The sequence below is a fragment of the Tiliqua scincoides genome, chromosome 1 (assembly GCF_035046505.1).
Source record: "Tiliqua scincoides isolate rTilSci1 chromosome 1, rTilSci1.hap2, whole genome shotgun sequence".
NCBI classification, from domain to species: Eukaryota; Metazoa; Chordata; class Lepidosauria; order Squamata; family Scincidae; genus Tiliqua; species Tiliqua scincoides.
The window spans coordinates 121412237-121435897 of NC_089821.1; the positions used below are offsets into that span (position 1 = coordinate 121412237).

Sequence of the window (23661 nt, forward strand, 5' to 3'; positions counted from 1 at the left end):
CGTTGGAGGAGGGCGAGGGCGGCCGGCGTCGCCGAGGACCGTGTGCCCGGAGCCTCCATGAGCAGGCGCTGCCCACCTGTCGCCTCCGTCCTGCGGGGACTCGTGGGCTCCGTCTTCCTCTGCTTCGCGCGGAACATGAGCCTGCGCGGGGCTCCGGCCACCTGCCTGTCGGGGCCGTCGGGCGGTCGCGCCCCCCTCGCCTCCGCCGCCGCCGCCTCCTCCACCCCGCGGCCGAGCCCGCTGCGGCTGCCTGGGGTGCCGGGCGCCCAGCCCTCCAGGGCCAACGACGTGCTGCTGCTCCCGCCCCCGCCCGCCTCTGCCCCGCCGCGGGAGCCGCCTCAGCATCACGTCATCTACTTTCCGGGGGACGTGCAGGTGAGAGGGGGGGAAAGCTGAGCCGCCCCCTGCCCAGGTGACCTTCCTCCTCAGCTGGTGGGAGCAGCTCTTAGGACGCTGCACTGCTCTGCAGGCTTCCTAGGGAGCACGCCTGGCTGGGGCTCACCAGTAAACGGGGAGAGCAGTTTCTCAGGCTGTGGGTCGGGACCCACTAGGTGGGTCGCGAGCCCAGTTCAGTTGGGTCCCCGTTTATTTCAATATTTTGTTATGTTAGACTTGATGTTAGGTGACTGCATTCGGGGAAACGTTTCAGATCTGTACTTTGAACAGACTACTGTGTAGATGCTTTTAACAGTGGTAGTCAGTGTGACTCCTGGGTAAGTGTGAGTAGGATTGAAGCCTAGGATTGTTACAGACTTTCCTGCTTGATGACGTCACTTCCAGTGGGTCCTGTCAGATTCTCATTCTAAAATGCGGGTCCCAGTGCTAAAAGTTTGAGAACCACTGGTGTAGAGCAGTGGTTCTCAAACTTTTAGCACTGGGATCCACTTTTTAGAATGAGACTCTGTCAGGACTCACCAGAAGTGACATCATCCAGCAGGAAGAGTTTTAACAATTCTAGTCTGCAATCCTACCCATACTTACCCAGGAGTAAGTCCCATTTACTGTCATTGTTAAAAGCATTGACATAGTAGCCTGTTCAAAGTACACATCTGAAACATTTCCCCAAATGTATTAACATACCATGGTAGTATCAAGTCTGATACATTAAAAATAAAATATTGAAATGAATGGGGACCCACCTGAACTGGGCTTGCCACCCACCTAGTGGGTCATGACCCACAGTTTGAGAAACACTGGTGTAGGGGATTAGGCTGCACAAGAGACCAGATGCACCTGGCAGACTAAGGCTGCAATTCTGTGCACAGTTACCTACTGAGAGTAAGCTTCACTGAAATCAGCTGGACATTTCTGAGTAAACTACCCCAGGCAAGCAAGGAAAAAAAAACTTATTTTTAATGAAAGAGCTTGAACTTTGTTTCACCTGGTTCATCAGGTGCTGGAGTGAAAGTACAAAGCTACAAGTCAGGGAAATTGGCTAATAAAGTGTTTTGCTTCTGTCTCTTGACTTGGTTGCCTATACTATGAACCACACTCCTTGGAACTTCAGGATACAACAGAAGTGGTGCTCCAGGGCAGTGTTCCTCAACCAGTGGTAGAGGTACTTGAGGTGGTATCTGGTGGTAATAGGTATTTATTTTAATAACAGGTATTTATTGGTATATAACACCTGCTGTCCAGCAGTGAGACCAGGAACGGAACACAACAAACCGAGGTAGGAGGGTTGGCTCACTGGGCATAGCTTCAAAGCATGCTTTTCTGCACTCAGAAAATTCCTCTATCCACCCTGAGCCTCTTACTGGGGTTTGTCATGTTGCTTCTTGCTTCCCAACCCAGAATTAACTGGCAGTGATGTCATTGCCAGTTATTTCTGGTGGTACTTCAAATAGGTAGACCATGTGAAGTAGTTTGGTAGAAGACAAACATTTAGAAACACTGCTGTAGGAAAACCAGAGTCCCTATATAGACCTTGATTGATAGATTTTTAAATAACATATTTCTGTTTTGCCACTTCACTGGTCTATACCAGGTGTGTCCAAAGTTTTTGGCAGGAGGGCCACATCATCTCTCTGACGCTGTGTTGGGGGCGGGGGGGGGATTAATTTACATTTAAAATTTGAATAAATTTACATAAGTTTACATAAATGAATGTATTAAAGATGAACTTATATGAATGAATAAAGTTCTTGCAATAGCTCAAGGCCTATAAAAGGCTTTGCACAAAGCAAGGCTGACCTTTCCTTTGCTGCTGCTACTGCATCACAGATGTGAAACAGCAGGAAGTGGAGGAAGCCCTCATCCCACAGCTCACATGAGAGGTCAAATAGTCACCCTCATGCTGAGAGCAGTTGCATGGAGCCAGTGCGGGCTGCAACAAATCTTCGGAGGGCCAGAAGCTCTTTGGAGACTGGGGGCTCCCTGAGGGCCGCATTGAGAGGCCTTGAGGGCCTCAAAGGGCCCCAGGGCTGGGGTTTGGGCACCCCTGGTCTATACAGTCACCAGACTTTATCTCCAATATTTTGGACTGGTTAAATCTTCACTCATAGGCTTCTTAAAGAAATCATTTTTTTTGCTTTTTAATTCAGATTTATGTCTATTCTTTCTATCTGTTTTCTTGGGATGCACTGCTGGCATTTTTGTGGTGTTTATAAAACTTCAGTGGAGGTGGAGTTGTAAGCACAACAGGTTCAGTTGATGTTGGTGCTGATTGATGGGAAGTGTGGAATTGCTGTCTGTGTCTGCTGTATCTCTATTTCTCCTGGACTCCTCACATGATATGAGGGCTTTCCCCACAATCTAATGCAAATTATGCATGCTGCAGTCCAAAGTTATGAAATGGTTATGCATGTTTCAGCCCATTGGAATGAAACTGTTACAGATCTACCTCACAAAGTAAGATTGTTAGAGCTAAGAACTTTAAAATACTTTGCACTCATAATTACTAAAGAGAAATGAGTAAGGATTCACCTTCTTTGGTTAAGAGGGGAGGATGGGCATTATTGCCCATCTTAAAGTGAGGGGAGACTGAGAAACTACTTGTTTTACCTAAGGAGCAAACCTTGTCCTGTATTTGGGACTCTTTCAGTTTTGCGCAGGGAGATTCTGGCACAACTGTGTGCAATGGGATGGGATATGTATGGAAAGTGTAAAATTGAGAGGCCAGATAATAAGAAATATTTATATACTACCTTTCTGGTCATTGGATTGCTCCTATGACTTTATTAAAGGTGGTTCACATAGGCAGGCTTTTTCTAAACCCTCAATGCAACAAACACTGATAAGAGGCTCAGGGCAGGAAGGAGGACTTTTTTGAGTATGTAAAAATGCACACTGGAGCTCTGCCCAAGGAGCCTCCTACTGCTGCTTTGTAGTCTTGCTGCCAGGCAGTGGGGGTTTGGGGGTCCCGAGTGTACTACTAGACACCTCTTTGAGTACCTCTGGTTGAGCAACACTGGTCTAAACCATTTTAAAAATTCTAATAGTAGAAAACAATTCTGTTGACTCAGTTCAAAATTGGGTAAATCTGTCAAGACTCCTGGGTTGTTTAGTCTTATGCATGCTTACTCACAAGTGAATGCACATAGGGTTTTGAGTTCTACTTGTACTTATTCAACAGGATGTTCTTCTATGATTTTCTCCCAGGTAAGTGACCATAGGATTGCAACTTTGGTGGGGTTCTTTTCCAAAATGTGAAACGCCCAAATCTTTTTTCCTTTCTTTGCTTCTAACCCTTGATCACTTTAGTTTCACAATGAGATCAGGCAGCGGTGAATTATACATTGTATTCCAAATGTGGTCTTACTATAAATTTTATAATGCCATTGTTTTACCTTGTTTATGTTTAGTCTTTTTTCTAGTGAATCCTGACACTTTAGTTTTCGTTTAGATAAAATGCATATATGTTACTGTTCAAGCTAGTTCTTCAATTAATGTTCAAATGTGTGCTAGTTAATGTCAATTAATGTTCATTTAACACTTTTGTTAGCAGTAAATCTTTCCCATCATGCTTTTGCCATTAGAAAACAGTGGTTAATGTCCCTGGTTTACTGTGTACCAGCACTTGCTATAAAATAGTAAGACCTATGCCTGTCTTATTTCAGAACTATCGTGATGTTATGGTTTGCCATCCAGAAAACTTCCAGTGGGAACGCTGGTGCTTAGAAAACATTGCTGCTATTCTTGGTCATCATTTTCCAGATAGTTATATTTGGGTTATAAAAAGTTCCCGTATGCATTTGCACAAATTCAGCTGCTATGACAATTTTGTGGCAAGCAATATGTTTGGAGCACCTGAACATAGCTCTGACTTTGGAGCCTTCAGACACCTTCATGATTTACTGGTTAATGCTTTTCAACTTGCTCAAAACATTCTGCTATCTCAGAAGAGTGTGCATGATCTTGGCAAGGATGGAAAAGCAGTTCCTTGCAAGTCACCTGCTGTTCCTACTACCAATGGATGTCCAGCGGCAGAAAAGGAGAGGGATTTTGAACACTTCAGCAATTCTGCCAAGCACTTCATTGAACCCTCTTCTAGCAATGGAGTTTCATTCACATTAATAGGGTTCAGTAAAGGTTGCGTTGTGTTGAATCAATTACTTTATGAGCTAAAAGAAGCCAAAAAGGACAAGGATATAGATGCCTTCATAAAAAATATAACAGCAATTTACTGGCTGGATGGTGGTCATTCTGGAGGAAGCAACACCTGGGTGACTTATCCTGATGTGCTGAAGGACTTCTCAGAGACTAGGATTGCAGTTAATGCGCATGTTACGCCGTATCAGGTGTTTGATACAATGAGGTCGTGGATTGGAAAAGAGCACAAGAGATTTGTACAAATTCTTGAAGAGTTTGGCATGAATGTAAATAGCAAGCTTCATTTTGCTGATGAAGCACCTTCCTTAGAAAACCATTTCAGAGTTCATGAAGTATTTTGACATTGTGAATATGCCAAAATTCTGTATTAATGACAAAAGCACATTTAACAGTTTGAGCAAAGTGCTTTCTCTTAAGTGGGGGGATGGATGACTACTACAATACTGTGACCTAATGTTTACTTTTTAAGAGAGCCTAGTCCTGTCTTGCTTTTGCATCGGAAGAGCCACAAGAAAACAATGACTTGATCAAGACTATATGATTTCTGAAGAAATGTGACACCAGTTCACCTGAAAATACTTTTCTTCCTGCCATCAGAAAAGCTTGGTTTGTGTTTTATTTATCTGTATGGATGTTTGTGGCCAAAACTTTCAAATCCAGGTTCTAAAAAAATAGTATTTGAAGATGCCTGAGGTGACTTAAAAATTTTCGGTGAAGTGTTTCTGAGTGATATCGCTCTTAAAAGTCAACCTGAGACCACAAGTTAAGAACTTTGAGTTGTATTGCTTTCATTGGTTTTTAGCACTTTGGCATAACGCAAGCTGCACAGTAAGTTGGTTATGCTGATACAGTCAAAATCTTCAGTTAACTGAAATAGAACAGTTTCCTTGGGAAATGAGAATTAGAACTATTATACTATTGCATCAAGCGTGCTCTGCCTTTCCTAACTATTGGTGACTAACAGATTGCTTTATTGGGAGACATAGGAGTATTTAGCATCATATTTTCTTTAAGAGACCAAAAAAATGAATAGAACTAGAATATTACTCTTGGTTCAACATTCCTTATCAATACTTAAGCTTGAATAACTCATTGTACATTTTTGAATGTCTTGAGACTGTTAAGTCTCTTTGGAACAACTGTGGTACATCTAGCTTTTTCTAAAAATAAAGCCACAGGATGTTAATGGTCTAGGCTGTGGAAAGTCCTAGAATAATTTTAGTTGCACAAGTGTTCGGAAAAGCTCGTAAAATAGTGAGTTGGAGCATATTTGGTAAGACTGGTGCACCAAGAGGGCTTCAAAGTAACATAGCTTCTAATGAAGGTGCAGATCTACCACAATTGCATGGATAGTATTGTTGATGCTATTACTGAAGCAACTGCAGCAGTCTTCAGTCATTGTGATTGAAGAATATATTGTAAGTTGTTTGGCATTTGTTGTCATAAAAAGTCTGCAACATCATATTATAAAGGAATTTCTAAAACATAGAATTAGTCTAAACTTCTAAGTGACTAGAACTTGGACAAGACTCTTATCTGTTGTCAGAACATTACTGTGGGCCAAATACTGGTAAGAAGAAAGGAATGGTTATGAAATTGAATCCAGTATCCTGAACAACTCTTAACCCGTTTCTGCCCAGTGCACAGGTGTACACATTGGATCCCTGTTGTGTATATGCAGTGTTGGGCAGAAATGGCTTAAGATCACATCTTGTTTGGGTGGCTTATTTGTGAAAACAATGTGACTTTGGCTCACAGGTTATATAAGAATGATGAATGTTGTATATTCTGTTTCAGTGCTTCAGGAAGAGATTAATTGAATTTAAAGTTTTGATAAGAATGTGAAACTAAATTCATGGTGGATTTTTGTCCTGATCCAGTGTTTCATCATTGCCTTCTGCACACTGACCTCTTGCTTGAATTCACTTTGGTTCAGGAGTCTGCTCAAAGGAATTTGAGTATGAAAGTTAATGAGGAAGCCAGGTTGTGTGGCCACTGTTGAGAGAGACTTTAATCCTGTTGTTACAGTTCTAGTCTGGATCAGAGTCACAGTAGCTCACTCCCTCTTGGGAAGGACATTCCCAGTTCTGTTGGAGCTTTCCTGTGCAGAAAATAGCCACATAGGGGCCCTGATCCAGATTCAAACTGCAGCAGAGAGAATTAAGGTTTTCTTTCACCTTCAGTGTTATCCCAGTTTAGTTCACTTCCCAGGCAGATTTTTTTTTTAAAGCGAGCAAGCTTACGAAGGGCCAAACTTTAGCAAAATGTCAAACAAAATGGGTAGTTGGTACCTATCTCTCCTTATACAAAAATCTGTGGATCAGGCTGTGTTTTGGGGAGTGGGGGTGGGGTGGGGTAGCCAGTTACCAGTAGTTTAGTAGCTGCACATTCCAGTTCACTGATCTTGTAGCACTTTGAATTAGATGGGAGAAGTAGGCAAAGTTGTTGCACTCCAGTGTGTGTGGAACTCATTTTAAAAAAAGAAGCCATCCATATTGTGTTTGGTGGTTTAATTATTCTTGTGACCAAAGTTCCCTGCTTTTAAGAGACACAGTTCCTGTATCAACTTGAAAACAACTTGAAAACAAAAGTTGGCCAGAACAGCAGATGAGAGTCCTATTTTGTGGGAGTCGGTTTACGTCCTTAAGAATGAGACTATTTCAGAGGATAATGATGGTTAAGTGGTTATTAATTTGCACAGGCAATTTTTTTGGCATAGAAAAGTCAGTGTTGGCCTTGAAAGCATTGTGACTCAGCTGTTAAGAATAAGTTCTGTTTTTACTGCAATGGATTCTGATGTACAGTATTTGAATGGTTATTCTACTCAATTTTTTTCAAAATAGAAATAAAACTACAGTAGCTACTATGTCTGTTTTTTTTTTTAGGTAACTGGAGGGCGTTTGGACTGTGCCCTCTTTTTCTTACAATGTAGGAGAGAAACATGCAGACAGTGTAACATGAAAAATAGTTGTAACTATTACTAAAAATGTTATGAATGTAAAGGTATTGAAATGTTCCACCATAAACTGTTTGGGTATTTTGCCACATTGGTAAAACAATACTTTGTACAGTGTCCATAAATGTAATGTTTAAGATTTCAAAAACACTTAATATCATTGTCTGCCTATAGCCTTTTTAATGTTCTGATTAAATCTGAATAATTAAATCTGAAATTTTAATAGTGAAGTTACAAGACTGCCAGTTGTTTCTGGTAGAATTCTAGCTAATTCGAAAACAGTTTAGATTGTTGGGTGTATGTTTCTGGTGCACCATTTAGAACGTGTTGCCTTGTCCCTAATTGGGTTCATAGCAAAGAGGCATGAAGTGTAATAAATGCATCTCTGGTGTTCCATAATATAAGATTAAAGACCCCTGCAGTATTTCTAGAGAAAATATACCACAGTATGTTCTGACCTTGAATTATTAACCCCCTAAGCAAAAAAGGACATAGAATGCCTGTTACCCATTTGTTAGAGTATTGTTAGCCAGTTGTGCATTATGATGTTTTTTCTAATTGCTGCTGATAAAAGGATCTCATTGAATTGTGCCTCTAGTGTTGCAAGACCTAGTTTTTCTTTCAAACTCTTCTTCCTCTGGCAGTATTGCTTTCATTTTTACTGCACGCCTCATCAGATTCACGGCTCTTGAGAAGTTGGATTAAGGATTCCTTGGAAAACAGTAAGCTGAAAAGTGACAATTTTTCTGCACTAAAAATGCTTTGAAAATGCTTCTGATTTTAATCCTCTTGAAACAAACTGAAAGTCTAGAAATACTTTTTCCTTGTCCTTACTAAAGCTCATTCAGGCAACTGTTAATTTAGTCTAGGCAGATAAGTAATGTCTCTCCTTTCAGCTCTGCAGAACTACTGAAAGTTTCATTCTGAGTCTGAGACAAAGTACTGTATATTATGACATAATTCTGAATTAGGAAATAGGATAAGGTTCTTAAACTGCCAGAAGTTCTAAAGGACTATGGTGCATCTCCCACAATATTGTATGAGAAAAGTGAAACCAAATCCAACAGTTTGTCTTTTTATATAATATTTTGTAGAAACATGAGAACTGCTGTGGAATCTACCTGCTATAGCAGTAGTGGCTGTCTTAGTTCCTAGTATAGCTATCTAGATCCAACTCAGTAACAAATTACTTTCTTCCAAAGATGATTTCCTGAACTATATACTTTGCAAAGACATTGGATACATTGTATGCAAGTGGTCTTATGTGCCCAGAGTATTCAGAAGGCAGGACATTATTGAGCAGAACTATTTCTTGTCTTGAAAGGGCAATAATCATGTTTGGGTGGTAGCCTTGAGTAGACAATTTAAGAACTGTTCATACAGCAAAGCACAGGGGATTAAATACAAGCTCATCCAGCAAAGTACTGATTTAACAGAACTATTGGCTAGTTTACCTTCTGAGGTTCCTACATGACTCCACAAACATGATGAACTCAAGGTCTAACCTTTTTCATAGTTTGTCACTCCCTATTTTACTACTTCGATTCTCCTTTCCTTCAAAGCATGAGTTTTGAGTCATGCTGCAACTCTTACATTTGTATGCTTGTTCACCAGTGTCTAGTCCACATTAACTAGTACAGTATGTAAATCATAGACACAATCTCAAAAATACCTGAGGTCTACAACTATAAACCTTCACCTATGTTAAGTGTTCTTGTGAACAGTGCCCACATGAAGTGTTTAGTTGAATCCCAAGAAGCCTGAGAGCACTGAGCATATATTTTATTCAGCTGGTGCTATAGGTTTTTTCTTGAATACGTAAAACCATTCTCCGCCCATAAAAGTCTCTGTATTCCTCGGGTAACTCTTCCAGCATTTTCAGTGCCCTATCCAAGATTTGTGCTGCTCTTGAGGCTGCAACAAGATCTTTGTTTCCATAGGTGTCTGTTTTATCATAGCATTCAGAAGGAAGGTGTTTCCAAAAAACATTGACTCCAACTGCAAACTCCTGTGAGGTCACATTATGGAACCACAAAGCTGTAAGTAGAAAGGGAAAGTCATTTCATTTTTAAAAATACCACTTAGGAGAATTGAATAGCATATGATAATTGTTATGCAGGCATATTTGGCAGATTGATTCAAAAACAAAATCCTTTTCAGTATTGTGTGTACAGTAGTATATTTGTTGCATTCTAGAACGGAGATCACAGGGAAGCACTTTATATAGCTAAACATATAATTTAGGTGGAGCTAAAGTCTTATACAGGTTGGACTATGGTATCTGTGAGGGTTCTATTCTGGTTTTAAAGGTATTTAAACAAAAAAGACATTAAATTAGGACCCCTACCCTTCGCACCAAACCCATGCCATTTCTAAGCCACCACAGCTATTTTTAGGGCTGAAAGACCCATTTCCAGATTGCACGAAGGTTCCTTGCTCCTCCCAGCCTCGCCCCAGAATGCATTGTCTTTCAGCCCTAAAAACAGCTGTGGACACTTGGGAATGGCGCAGTTAGGCATGAAACAGTGGGAACCCCAATTTTCATGCTTTTTTCCTAAAGGCATTTATACAAGGGCCCCAGTATCTGCTGGCATCTACAGTAAGTCAAGTCTGCAGATGCCAGACCTGTAGAGACGGCAGGTCCACTGTATCAGTAATATAACACCTAAAGCTAGCCTGCCAAACTTGGGATCCACTTAGCTGAATGCAGCCACTCTTTCCCATCAAGTACTTTTCCTTAGCAGGTGTTAGACAAATCCCTTGTTTACACAAATTCCAAGAGAGACTGCAAAAACAGGGTTTGATATGCAACCCATGGCAAGCTTTAATCAAGGAATAGTCAACATGCCTGTTATAGGTAGGATTGTGTTGGATATATTCCTGTTTCAGTATATGAGCCAGACAGAGTGGGAGAGGGGGAATTTAATTAAATGTTCAATTTTTAAAAGTCCTTCATGGGAGTAGTCATATTTTTATTTGGTGGATGATGCCAGCCAGGAGGATGTAGTGAACCTAGTCCCAGTATTACAGAGCCAAATCTAATTGAGTATGTGATGTCACTAGCAGAATGCTTTTGGTGTAAGGCACCTATGTGATCACTGATTGCCTTCCTGCTGTGTGGGTTAACTTTTTCATCCATTTTTGACACAATTCTCCTGCCCCCCCCCCCAATATGTGTTATGAGAAGTACATGCCCTTTTAAACTATGGTAAGTCCTTAATATTCCACAACTGAAAGCATTCTGAACCTCTGTTGCAAAGATTTTATTAATCAACTAACAACTATTAGGAAACCAGAAAAAGCAATAAAATCTTAAGGCAGAATAAACAAAAAGCAGCCTCATAAGGACAATCTAATTTTATTCAGATGTTTAAATCAGTATGTTCTAGTCATGCAACTTTTCATGACCCGCCCCTTTCCCTGCATTATGATCCAATAAGTGTATGGAGTGCCCAGCCTCCCATCAACACTTTCTAATGTTTTTAGCTTCCCACAGAAGGTGAAGGGACATGGTATTAGCTAAGAATAGCTAATAGTAATGAAATAGGTTGTGCGTTACCTTACCTGGAATGAACAAGATATCTCCTGCTTTCAGATGGCATTCATAACGTCTGGCCTTAGCAAAGAGAGGATGTTTCTCCAAATCTGGCTTATCCACATCTAGCACCTCTGATTTTGTGCCTAGCAGAATTCAGCAAGTAATAGTCATTATGGCTTAAGTAGCATTCTCAGGGCTACCCACATAATATACTTCTAGGTCCTATATGTTCTCAGGCATTCCCACTGGGAGAAGTTGCAAGTATGTGTACAATTCTTTGCTGCATGACAGGCCCTTAGAGCAGGTTCACTAATACCCCATCTGTGGCCTGAATGGGTGTGTTTAGCCATATTACAAATATTACATAATAAAATGCAAACATATGATTTGAGTATAGAAATCAACAGGATAAGCATGCAGTCTCTCCCTTACATATACAACTGCAATCCCCAAAATAGTAGCAACTGTTTTCACTGATCTTAGGCATTTTAACAGGATTTTATGCAAGAATAACAGATACTGTGATGTTCCTCCAGTCGGTATTTCCATTTAGAGCTTATATAATTGTATGGCTAATTTATGAACAGTATCTGCTACTTAGTTTCTCCTGAATGCAAGCATACAATTCAAAGTAATGGTACTGTATAGCAATTTGCACTTCATTTAATGAAGTGTCAGTTCTTTCTAGTGATCTCAATGTGGAAAACAACAAAGGTGACAAAATCTAGTCAATTGCTATTTTTTAAGAGAAGATGTGAATACAAAGTGCTGACTACAAAGATGTGTATTTGTTTAGAAAGAAGAGGGGTTCAAATAATGGGGAGATGGTAAACTATTCAATACTGTAAAAGGTGAGGATTTACTATAAATACTCTGGTGAAAGTCCACTGCTAACAGTTTTTGAGAAAGCATGTTGTCACAAGACTGGTTCCTCCCATTAATATGTCCATTAAGGCTTGTTTGCATGTGTGACTTATTGTTGGAATAGTAATATAATTTTTATCTAATAACTTGATGTGTATGTGTATCTTGATGTATATCTAGCAGAGCTAATGGATATCCTGACAAGCACTAATCTACTTAATAGAGAAGCTCTAGTTCTGGGAAAGTTTGAGAAACTAAACTCTCTTTATGCAAGCTGAGTCTTTGGAAACTTTCTGAACAAATCTAAATTAATGGCAAAACATTTGCAAACTGGGAATAAACACAGAAACATTCCGTTTTAAACACTATGGCCCATGCATACCTGATAAATACAAATAAGGTGCATCACGAGGACTGTACAGCACAACTTGTTTTTTCCCTTTCACCTGAATCAAGAAGTTATCCATTACCTACAAATATAAAAATAAGTTACTTTGTACATGGATCCAAGACATTATGAAACATCATTGCTAGCTGTTTTGGGAATTATGTAAAAGTAATGATAGATTTTTGCAATTACTCTGAAAGTCATAGGTAAGATTTGTTGAATCTTGGCGGGGGGGGATCATCACTCATGCACTTACTCCTTAAGATGTGGGCAAGTAGATGGTGCAGGCCAAGCAGAAAAGCAAACAAGTCTATATCTTCCCTAATTACATGCACATGGATATGGCCAAGAAAAGCAAACTCCCACTTATCCCCTTGATAGTATATGTGTAAATATTGCAGTTCTAGCAACAAGGAGGGTTGTGCACTTGCTTGCTTCATTCCCTTGGCCATTTAGTGATGGTGTTGAGCCAAGAAGTTCAATTCTGCAATCTGGTGTAGACTTGACTTTCTTCCTGGAGAACTAAAGCACACTACAAGTTAGGAGCACAAGTTATCCTACTAGGCCAATAAGCACTGTAACATTGGGCGTGTCTATTTGTTTTGTCCTATTTCTTAACAAAAGGCTTGTCAATGTCAAGTGAGGTAGAAGGCCAAATACACTCCTTCATTGCTTGTTTCACTACCTAGGGTTCAGGCCAGGCAGAATGGCTTATAAGAAGGATATACTATTCAAGTTCTCTTCCTGGGGACTGATTTCCTTATGTCCTTTTGGCTGCCAGAGCCTTTTGATCAGGAAGAGAAATGTTTGCACTACGAAGGGAAGCAGGAACAGCTCACAAGCAGCAGAAAGAAGACTTCAAGTAAGTCATCATGCAACGCTACCTCCCCCATCCCTGCAATGTATGTCTGATTGAACTTTAACCTTAACATAGGAATATTTGAAGAGGGGGAGGTGGGGCAGTTTTGATGACCACTACTATATTTGCTTTCCTTTAAAAACCAAATCTAGTTTTGGAAAGAGTACTCACATAAACCCACCACCAAGTTCAGGCCAGTACGGAGAAGAACAAAAGACAGTCCAAGTGTTCACAGACATATGCCATGGACAGAGAAACAAGGGGCTCCATTTACTCACAAACCTAACTGCCTACCTAAACTATCCCCGTGCCATATGCCACTGGTTGTTTGCCCTAACTCTCACATTCACCACTGTCTGCCAACATCCACATTTAAATGTATATTCAGCTTGCATCATCTAATCAAGTCCCCCCAACCCTTTCATGTGCCACTGCTCACCCACTGAAACCTTACAAGGTACCCTGGGGTGCTGTTCCACATTGAAGAACTTGCAACTAATCATCCTGATTTGCACGTAGGTGAACTGCAAATGTGCAAAGAGTAAGACACAGCAGATGGCTAAGAATAGGGGGAGACAATTGCAACAAGAAAAAATGACATCAGGCCCTCAAGTGAGCTTTATCTTTGCCTCAGAATTTACATTATACCAGTCACAATAGTTGCTATTCTGTACTGTAAATTTAAAAGTAGTGGAGACATTCTGACAAGTCAGTTCTTTTAAGTAGCTCATGATACTGGCTTCCTGTTCAGGCTGTGTGAAGCAATGATATCACAGAAATATATCACAGGATTTCCAAAGGACTTGGTAAGAGCAAGTGCTTCAACTATGATACTCCAAGCATGGGGATTCCCAAATTTAGCAGGGATCACAGTGCCCCTACAGCTTCCTTCTTCCCAGCTCAGCTAGGAGCTGCCATCTTGGATCTCATAAAATCCAGGATGGTGGTGCCCAAATCTACAAGATCTTGTGAGATTTAAGATGCAGCATCCAAATCTCATGAGATCTGAGATAGCGGCACTTGGGAGAGATGGTATGAGGGGGTACCAGGGTCATCCTGTGGCACCCCTGTGAATGGTTTGGGAACCACTGCCCTAGCCTAACACCAATACTTTAGGAAATAGTCTGTGCCAAGATGCTAGGAAAAAAATACTTCTGCCCAAATGCGGAGTCCTCTGCTAACAAATGTGTAGAGACATATTGCCTACATCATAATGTGTCCAGAGCTGTAGTCCTGCAGAGCTTATGCGGAAGACGCTGGAGAAGAACTGTTCTTTTTCAAAGTATTCTGGGATCCAGATATCATCTGCCAGCAGAGGAAACTGCTTTCTGAGATCTGCAATATCCTGAAACAATAAAGGAACCATATTTAAACTTCCTACTGGTGCCAGATCCTTAGAAAAGGTCAGGAAATATTTAAAGAGACAAATCTCATTCATCACCAGAAGCCAAGAATAAGTAGATTCACCAGTATATCCCCCCACTTCTACATAAGCAGCAAACACTTTGGGCCATTTGGATGCTGAGCTTGTTTCTATTGTATTAGATATGAATTCTACTTGCATTGGCACTGGCTGCCAGCAAAGCATTTTAATAAGCTGAAGGTAATTAGATTAGTCTTGTAATGTATGGCTGTGAGAGCTGGAACATAAGGTGGGCTGGGTGCTGAAGAATAGATGCTTTTGAATTATGGTGTTGGAGAAGACTTGAGAGTTCACAGACTGAAAGGAAATCAAATCAGTCAATCCTACAGGAAATCAACCCTGACTGTTCATTGGAAGGACAGATGCTGAAGCCTAAATACTTTGGTCATCTCACAAGAAGGGAAGACTTCTTAAAAAAAGACCCTGATGCTGGGAAAAACTGAAGCAAAAGGAGAAGGGGACGGCAGAGGATGAAATGGTTAGATAGTGTCACGGAGGCAATGAACATGAATTTGGACTAACTCTGGAAGTTAGTGGTAGACGGGCCTGGTGTGCCGTGATTCATGGGGTTACGAAGAGTCAGACATAAATTAATGACTGAACAACAATTAGATTGGTCAGTGCCCACTATCAGAAGCAGTTCATACCATACATCAGTGGTTCCCAACCTTTAAGAGCCCTGAACCACTGAGACAAACATTGGAATTGTCCTGGACCACATGCAACCCCTTCCATCCCCACTACACAAAAAAATACAATTCAATTTGGTAGCCCATGGGGGAGTGCTTGGAGAGACAATGGAAATGCAATCAGTGGGGGCAGGAAAGAGTCAATTTCTCCACCCTCTCTGGTGGTCAACAGGGAAACACCTTGCCAAGTGAGTGCTCCTCCACAGACTACCAGAAAGGGTGGAGAATGGACCCTCCCAGAGCTGGCACTTCAGCAAGCACTGAACAACCAGTTTGGGCGGAGAATGAACTACCTACAGCCACAGCCAGCACTTCAGTGGTCCATGGGGGAGCCCTAACTTGGAGAGACAGTGGAAGTGATCAAAGGGGATCTTTTTTTTCCTGAGTCCTTGCAGACCACTTGTCAGGGTCTCATGTACCACCTGTGATCCTGACTACAAGTTGGGAACCACTGCTATACATCGAAAAGGCTCAAATGAAACTTACTGCAGTGCATATAAATGTGGTTATTTTACATAAATTGAATATGTTTATTCCAAACTCTTTTGTGCATTTTGCAGAAATGCACTTTACTTTAAAAATGCCAGTGTAGTAGGAGAGTAACACAGTTAAAGTTATTAAAATATTTATGTACTATTTCATCAAAAAAGTTCAAAATCAAAGCAAGGTTGGACACAAAACCACAACCAATGGTTGTGCCTATAAATCTTCAAATGGCTTTCTAAGGAACCTCCAGAAAGATTTATAGTGAGGAGGCATATAGTATCAGGTCTAACATCTGCTTACTGTTTCCCATTCTGGGAACTAACACTAGAATCACATTTGAAGAAATGACTTAAGACTGGCCAGTTCTTCGTTTCCATTAGAACTGTGCTACCCTGTCCCCTTCTATGTAAAACCAATGTTCAACTAGAGGCTAATTCAGATAAAATTCATTTAGGATGGCAAAGAAATAGACTGGCATTCTGAAAAGTCTGAGAGGAGCCATTGCATAACACACCAAGCTACTCACTTTTCGTGGGTCTCCGCCCAGTGACCGCAAATAATACTTTTCATCCTTTAAAATATAAACACATGCACAAATTATATGCAAGCACATTTCTTGCTAATTGAACAAAGGTACTGCATTTACATATAACTAATGCCTAATCCAGTGGTTCTCAAACTTTTTAGCACCTGTTAATCACTTTTTAGCCCTGCTTATGTATAAAGTCTTAAGAATTAGTTTCCTCTTACCAAACTTTTGGGCTGTTGTGATATCTGAACTTGACAGTAATGTTCTTCTACGTTCTACTCCAACAATAATCCAAAGGATCATATAACTAGTTCTACATGCCTGAGGGGCTTTGGGCTTGCATTTTTCAAAAAGCAGCACCCTCATACCACATGGTCAACACTTTTGAAACTGAAGGGAACCAAATCTTATATGCAATTTCTTTTAAGGCTCCATGGTCTGCTCTTCTAAGAAAATAAGTCAAGAATCCAACTAGGCATGCCTAAAAAATGCCTTTGAAACTCAGCTACAGATACTGTAATGCTTCTGAAAATAAGTTTCAAGCAGCTTCAGGAGAAATGCTGCTCAAAAACACAGTGAAAAGATACCTCATAAATCCATAATAGTATAATTATACTTGTAGTAATTAATTAAACTGCATATGTAAAGCATAAGTCTCCAGAGTTATAAGTGCTGTTCTTCCAAGATATATACCCTTTGGTAGAGGCATTTGTTTCTGATGTGTAAGAATAGGATTATAGTCTAAGTACTACTGAGCACACTGGGCTTACTTCTGAGTAAGGCAATTTTCGAACACCTCTACCAACTGGATATAAGTCTCGCTCAAGAGGTGTATTCACAAAAAGCTGCTAAAGCCTTGATAGACTAAATAGCCTCAAGCCTGCAAAGCACTTAAAACTGCAATCCTATGCATATTTACATGGGAATACAGTCAGTTCTTGCTATCTGCTAGGGCAGTAGTTCTCAAACTTTTCCGGCTCATGTGTCCCCTGATCCTTGTAGCCATTGGCCACGGCTCCCCATTACAACATCTCACCTCAGTTATCCCCAAAATGGGGATGAAGGTGTTATAATTATACACTAGAAACAAGGCTACCAGCACTCTGACCACAGAGTGCAATCCTAACCACACTTACCTGAGAGTAAGCCCCATTGAACAAAATAGGACTTACTTCTGAGTAGACCTGGTTAGGATTGTGGCCTGAGTTTGTTAGCAGCACACCTGGAGGGTTTTGGAAGGGAGGGGGGAAGTGATGAATCTGCTGGGGGAGGGGAAGACTTTGTTTTGTATGTATCTGCTAATTGCAAACTGATGCAAACAGAGACCCAGAGACTGTTTAGCTGGAATCCTAACCCCACTTTCCTGGGAGTAAGTCCCACTGAACACAATAGGACTTACTTCTGAGTAGACCTAGCTAGGATTGTGCCTTTTGTCTTACAATAGCAGCCAACAGAGTACTCCCCCCCCCCAAAAAAAGGAGGCAGGAAGAAAAAGGGGAGTGGCTAAAAAGGAATGGGTATTTTTATTTTTAGTCAATTTTGAGGGACAAAGCCATCAAAGAGTGGTTTTTTTTCTTTTTTGAAGGGGGGGGAAGAGAAAGGTGAAGATCCTGGGTTAAGCTGACACAGACCCCAAGCCTATGTAGGTCTACTCAGAAGTAAGACCCATTTGAGTCAATGGGGCTTACTCCCAGGAAAGTGCAGAAAGGATTGCAGCCACATACAGCAAGATTACAACTCACCCCGAAGTAGATGGGGGCTGCTCACACACATACACCCAGCATGCAGATGCCACCCTTGTTACCCTAGTCAAGACGGAGGGATGCAGGCTGGGGCATTCCCCGCCCCACTAGGAGCAGAGGAAAGCTCTGCACTGCCTGCACTTACTCTTCCCTCCCAGTTTGAAGCCTGCCAGGAGCACCCCTGTGCTGATGAGATGCAGCACCTCTGCACTCTTCTCTCCTCCAGCCTTGACCAATCCCAGGATGAGGGGCACACTGAGAAATATAGTCCTTGGGGTGAGGTTGCACATGGAGAGAGCTCCATGATGAGATGCAGCACTTCTGTCTGCCCAGCCAGCCTTCTCTCCCACCTCCCCCCACCATGTTTCACCCTGCCCCACCCACCTCGTTCTCAGCCTCAGAAAAGCAGCAAGTCAGGAGGCAGCCAGTGCAGCTGAGCAGAGCTCAGTAGCAGAGCAGCTGCCAGCCACCTCTCTCCCCGACATGCCTGGCGACACCCCTGGAGGCTAGCCACACCTCACTAGGGTAGCAGGACGCACAGATTGAATACCTCTAGTGCTAGGGTTATGTTCCTGGAAACATAATAGTGAATGTTTGAATTGAACATAATAGTGAATGTGTGAATTCAGCCAATAGTGAATTCACACATAACAAGCGGTTGATTCTATGAGATTAGGTTGTGGGGTACTTTACCTGCTTCTCCTTCCCAATCTGCTTCAAAGGCTCCACACTGGTCACAGGCATCATTTTGAAGATCTGTGCTGCACTCTGAAAGCCAGCAAAGTCTTTCTGGAGGCACCAGGGACTTCCAAAACGGCAACTGCAACCAGTGTAGAACCCTTTGAAATGCCTGTAAGAAGCTTTAAAATTGATTAAATCCAACATGTTTTTTGTTTGGGCTGAATTGAGATTCAAAGCTTCCCTCTAAACAGCATTAAAAACCCAGAACAATGAGAAGAAATGAGACTTCACTCGGGGGGGGGGGGGGTCTGGAATCTGAAAAAGACTACAATCCTTTCCAATAAAGCAGTGGTTCCCAAACTTTTTAGCACTGGAACCCACTTTTTAAAATCATACACCATCAGGACATACTATGGGAACTGGCTTAAATATAAGAACTTAAATTGAACTGGGCATTGGGTAGGGCTGAAAACCTTAGGGTTTTTGGAGTGGGGGCATTTGAAGTTTTTGCAGGCAGGCTTACAGAGAGAATTCATCTGGTGGAACAGGGCTGGCTTCACTATCTCATCTCCCCTTTTAAAATTATTTCTAATCATATCCTGCCTATCTTGAGAAAATGGCACAATTTCAATGCTTGCCATGGGCAATTTCAGTGCTTACTGCATCCTCAGGAAAGCACTTCTGCTTGATGATGTCACTTCTGGTGGGTCCCAGACAGATTGTCATTATAAAAAGTGGGTCCTCCTTTATGCTAGAAGTTTGAGAACCACTGCTCTATTGAACTCATTTGGGTTAAATTTGAAAGTACATATGTACAGTATTTCCCTTTTTTAATGAATTAAAAAACATGCATAAGTCCAAGTACACATCTTACCTCGGGTTTAAGGTGCTGTATGGATTAATCTTTCAATTGCAACCTACATTTTTTCCCCGGGGGGGGGGGGGGAATTCAACTTTCAATGTAATTATAGCATCAGTAACTAAATTATTCAATTACCTCTGAAATGAAGTATTCTTTATGTTTAGCTTCAGCTGCTCTCCTTACAAATATATCAAAAGGCAAAGTTCTGAAATAAAAATATGAATACCTTCAATTTAGCAAAAATTACAATATGTTTTTCATGGAAAGGGACTTTTTAAAAAGTGGAAGATGCCATACCAATAATTGCTTCAGAACTCCTGCTTCAATTCAGCACAATAAGATAAGTTTCAGCATAAGCTTTTGGGTTTAATCCTGTTGCTTAATGCTACAATTGTAACTACTGTATACTTGCTAGGTTTTAAGTTCCACTGAAAGTGATGATTACTTCCAAACAGGTTTATGACCAGATTGCTGAAGTGGGTTAATATTTTATTTGTATTTTAAGCTTTGCACACTATCAGTTTTTTTATGTTCCTTTCATGCTGGAACATAAATGTGCAAGTTCACAAAGTATTCCTGCTGGTGAGGTTATTAGAATATTGTTAACCCCATACCATCAAATGTGAAAGCACCATGTACTTCAAGAGAGGACAGGTCCCTTCTCCCAGGGGCCCCACAATCAGGAAAGATTCATGAGGGAGGCACATTGAACCATGTGTGATTACTTCCAAATACACTTGTCTAGAAACTAATTATAAGTACCCCACAGAACCACTTTGTCATTTTTAATTTATGCTTGTGGCTTTATACAGAGACAGTGCTTTCACATAGATCAATTAAGCGTAAGCAAAGTACAGTACATTATGTCCTTACTAGTGTTCAGATCAGTAACTGACTGGGTCGTTAGGAAAGGAGCTGTAGAAGGCAATTTAGGAATTTCATGGATAAGTGATAAAAGACAATTGGGATGACCTGAATTTTGCTGGTGATGTCACCATATTTGGTTCAATGGAAAGGCAGCACAATTATTCACAGCAAAACAAATAGGTCTTATAAAAGGGGTAGGATACAACAACAATTTGTGAAACAGTTTCAGCTAATTCAGGAAACACTTCAGGTAGTACAAAGCCATCACCCTGGAAGCCAAAAAGGGATTTTAATAAAATGCATTGTAATTAGTAGTACATCAAATCAGTTTATTGCCTCCATTCATAGGTGTTTGAGAAAACTACTGAGCAATGCATTATTATAAAAATCCTATTCCACCATCCTCCCTTTAGGTGGCTTAAGAGGATTTACAAAATCAGTTAACAACACCAAATGCAATACATTCAAAAAAAAAAATTCAGTGGAAAGCCAGAGGTGATGGGGGAGGGTGTGTGTGTGTGTGTGTGTGTGTGTGTGTTTTAAACAATAGAACTTGAGCAGAACAGATTTCTCAGCCTATATTATATTACACATCTGCTCTAAACATACTAGATCTTCTGCATGCCCCCCTCTACAACTTATAAGCCTCTCTTGATTTACTGATCTAGCTCTAGCATCCCTTTTTTCCACCACCATCTATCCAGTTCCTGACTGCACATATACATACAGGTGCCATTCCATTTCTCATGCTTGGCTTTTATAAACACACTCTCAAAATATAACAGGTCACCTCCAGCCTGAGATGTCTGAACTCACTGCTTTCTGGGACTCCTAATCAGATCACAACCCACACTTTGAAAAACTTTCAGCTTTGATTCTTTATAAACCTGTTACGCAAAGTAGCCCAGTAAGACCTAAGTGGTATGCAACAAACTGTCTTAAAACACGAAACATGTATTGATTAAATACATTAAGAACACCACCAACACCATTATGTCTAGTGACAATAGAAAAACATAGACAAAGAAAATCACATGACCTGAAGAATTACAAAAGATAGCCCAACTCACAACATGATGCTTGTAACATGATGCTTGTTACAATACTAGAATATATGGCACAGCCTCAGTGCCATATGTACCCTGGTCTGCTGCATGTAGTATTCCACCGATATGTACACATGGGGACTTTTCAGCCAAAGTCCTCATGCCCCTGCACCTTTCTCCAAAGTAGCATCTCATGTCTGCCTCACTAAATTAATGTTGCCCCTCTCCCGACCCACGAATGGAAATACTTCAATTACACTTATGAGAGTTTGGACTTTGCCTTTTTACTATAGAAAAGGGAAGGTGAAAGAAAGCAATCCTTGCCCTCTTTCACTGAGGAATGGCAAAGATGAATAGCCAGAATGTAAAGATTTATTTTCAGAATAAAAAGTTAAAAATTCTGCAAGTGATATGATATCACAGAAAGTGTTAAAAGAGACACCTGTACAAATTTAGAATTTGGCAGATATTCCACATTCAAGAGCATCAAATAATTTTCATGGCTTCAGATTTCTACTCAGAAGCTGCCACAGGAACCCAGATTGTGCTTTAGATAAACATTCATGAAGAAACTATAACATCAGGAACTGAACTTCAGGTCCTCTTCGGAGGTGGAAAGGAGGCATCTCAAGGCCCAGATAAATAAATAAAAGCTAAAAAATTGTTTGCAAAAAAGCTACTTCAGTAAGCAAAAGGGAAACTGTTCCTGGAAGGAAGTCAAATGTAAAACTCCCAGAGCAGAGTAAGATAGTCACTGGAAATTTGGAACACCATGTCCAAAGTTAAGAGAGAGAAACTTATAACATATCCCACAGCAGACCAATATACCCCTAAATCAGAGTAAAGCTTAGAATGGAATACCTATACACAAAGTTCTTACTGAGGAAGTCCATCTGTGGCACAGAGGAAACATGAACTTTTACTTCTTTATTTCCTGCTGCTTGACTGAGGTAATCAACTGTCCATTTACTTGTGCAAGGGCCCAAATCTAGTCCTTTCAGTACTACTGGCTTTCTCTGAAAAAGAGAGAGAGAGAATTACTGCACAATTCTCATCTAGACATTGTCCTACCTTTATCCACAAAGTACCCATGGCTAGTGTATAGTCAAGAATAGATATATTACTAATAATTTGTCAAACAAAATTCTCATAAATTCTCAAACCTCCCCTCATTACAGGAAGCTTCCATTATATACATATACTTTATATACAATATACATTATATTACTGTCAGCATTAGCATCAAATATATAGAGCAGTGGTTCTCACTCATTTAGCACTGGGACTCACTTTTTAGAATGAGAATCTGTTGGGACCCACCAGAAGTGATGTCATGACCGGAAGTGACATCACCAAGCAGGGACATTTTTAACAATCCTAGGCTGCAATCCTACCCACGCTTACCCAGGAGTAAGCCCCATTTACTATCATTGTTAAAAGAATATACATAGTAGTTTATTCAAAGTACAGGTCTGTAACATTTCTCCAAATGCAGGGTAGGGTATTCTCCAAATGCATACCAGGGTAGCATCAAGTCTGATATATTAAAAATAAAATATTGAAATGAATGGGGACCCACCTAGTGGATCCCGACCCACAGTTTGAGAAACACTGATATAGAGTATATAAGGATTTATCAACCGTATCTCATTCTTCCTCACAGCACCCCTGTGAAATACATAATTATCCCTTATAGATAAGCAAGGAAACTGAAGCTGGCCAACAGCTGCAAGCTTACAACATCTGGTGAGTTCATATGAAGTTGGGCAGCCCAATCCTATCACCCATGGCAGCGCTAGAGGCCCATAGGATTGGGCCCTTAGTCTGGGTCTTCTAACCCAATCAATGCTGTTGCATGAGGTCATGAATAGGGAATCCATCTTTTAGGAAGATATGAAAGAATGACCAGATTCAAATGAATCCAGTTAAACTGACATATCCAGATTAAATCCAATGAAAACTATAACTGAGCCATAAATGAACCAAAACACAAGAGGTAAACTATTGATTGGATCTGCCCACAAGGATCACATAAATAAATTAAAGGAGTTGCATTGGTTTCCAGTGAAGGTACTTCTACTGATAAAGACCTACAAATTCAGCCCTTTTTTCAGGAAGAACACTACCTTTCATATGTCCCTCTTTCTACATCATCCAAGGATGTCTTCTTCCAGATTTCC

The 23661-nt window shown here is 40.7% G+C and overlaps 2 protein-coding genes across 3 annotated transcripts in view; one reads left to right on the forward strand and one right to left on the reverse strand.

The window, feature by feature from the left end:
- On the forward strand, positions 1-8566 carry C1H2orf69 (chromosome 1 C2orf69 homolog). The gene is made up of 2 exons (XM_066618632.1): positions 1-375; positions 4059-8566. Exons 1-2 carry the CDS (start codon positions 58-60, stop codon positions 4890-4892), a joined length of 1152 nt encoding a protein of 383 aa, XP_066474729.1. The 5' UTR covers positions 1-57; the 3' UTR covers positions 4893-8566.
- Positions 7676-23661, reverse strand: part of TYW5 (tRNA-yW synthesizing protein 5) — a 17717-nt gene continuing 1731 nt past the window's right edge. For both annotated transcript variants that reach the window (XM_066618654.1, XM_066618645.1), the window contains exons 2-8: positions 22343-22497; positions 19704-19773; positions 16281-16325; positions 14364-14501; positions 12292-12379; positions 11072-11188; positions 7676-9544 (exon numbers count right to left, since the gene is read on the reverse strand). In XM_066618654.1, coding sequence (XP_066474751.1) covers positions 9294-9544; positions 11072-11188; positions 12292-12379; positions 14364-14501; positions 16281-16325; positions 19704-19773; positions 22343-22497 — 864 coding nt within the window. In that variant the 3' untranslated portion in view covers positions 7676-9293. The remainder of the gene's footprint in view (positions 9545-11071; positions 11189-12291; positions 12380-14363; positions 14502-16280; positions 16326-19703; positions 19774-22342; positions 22498-23661) is intronic.

Bases quoted from the DNA above. Each gene is read 5' to 3' on its own strand.
- C1H2orf69 (XM_066618632.1), top strand. From the start codon at position 58: ATGAGCAGGCGCTGCCCACCTGTCGCCTCCGTCCTGCGGGGACTCGTG. The intron at 376-4,058 runs GTGAGAGGGGGG...GTCTTATTTCAG, and splicing joins ACTTTCCGGGGGACGTGCAG to AACTATCGTGATGTTATGGT.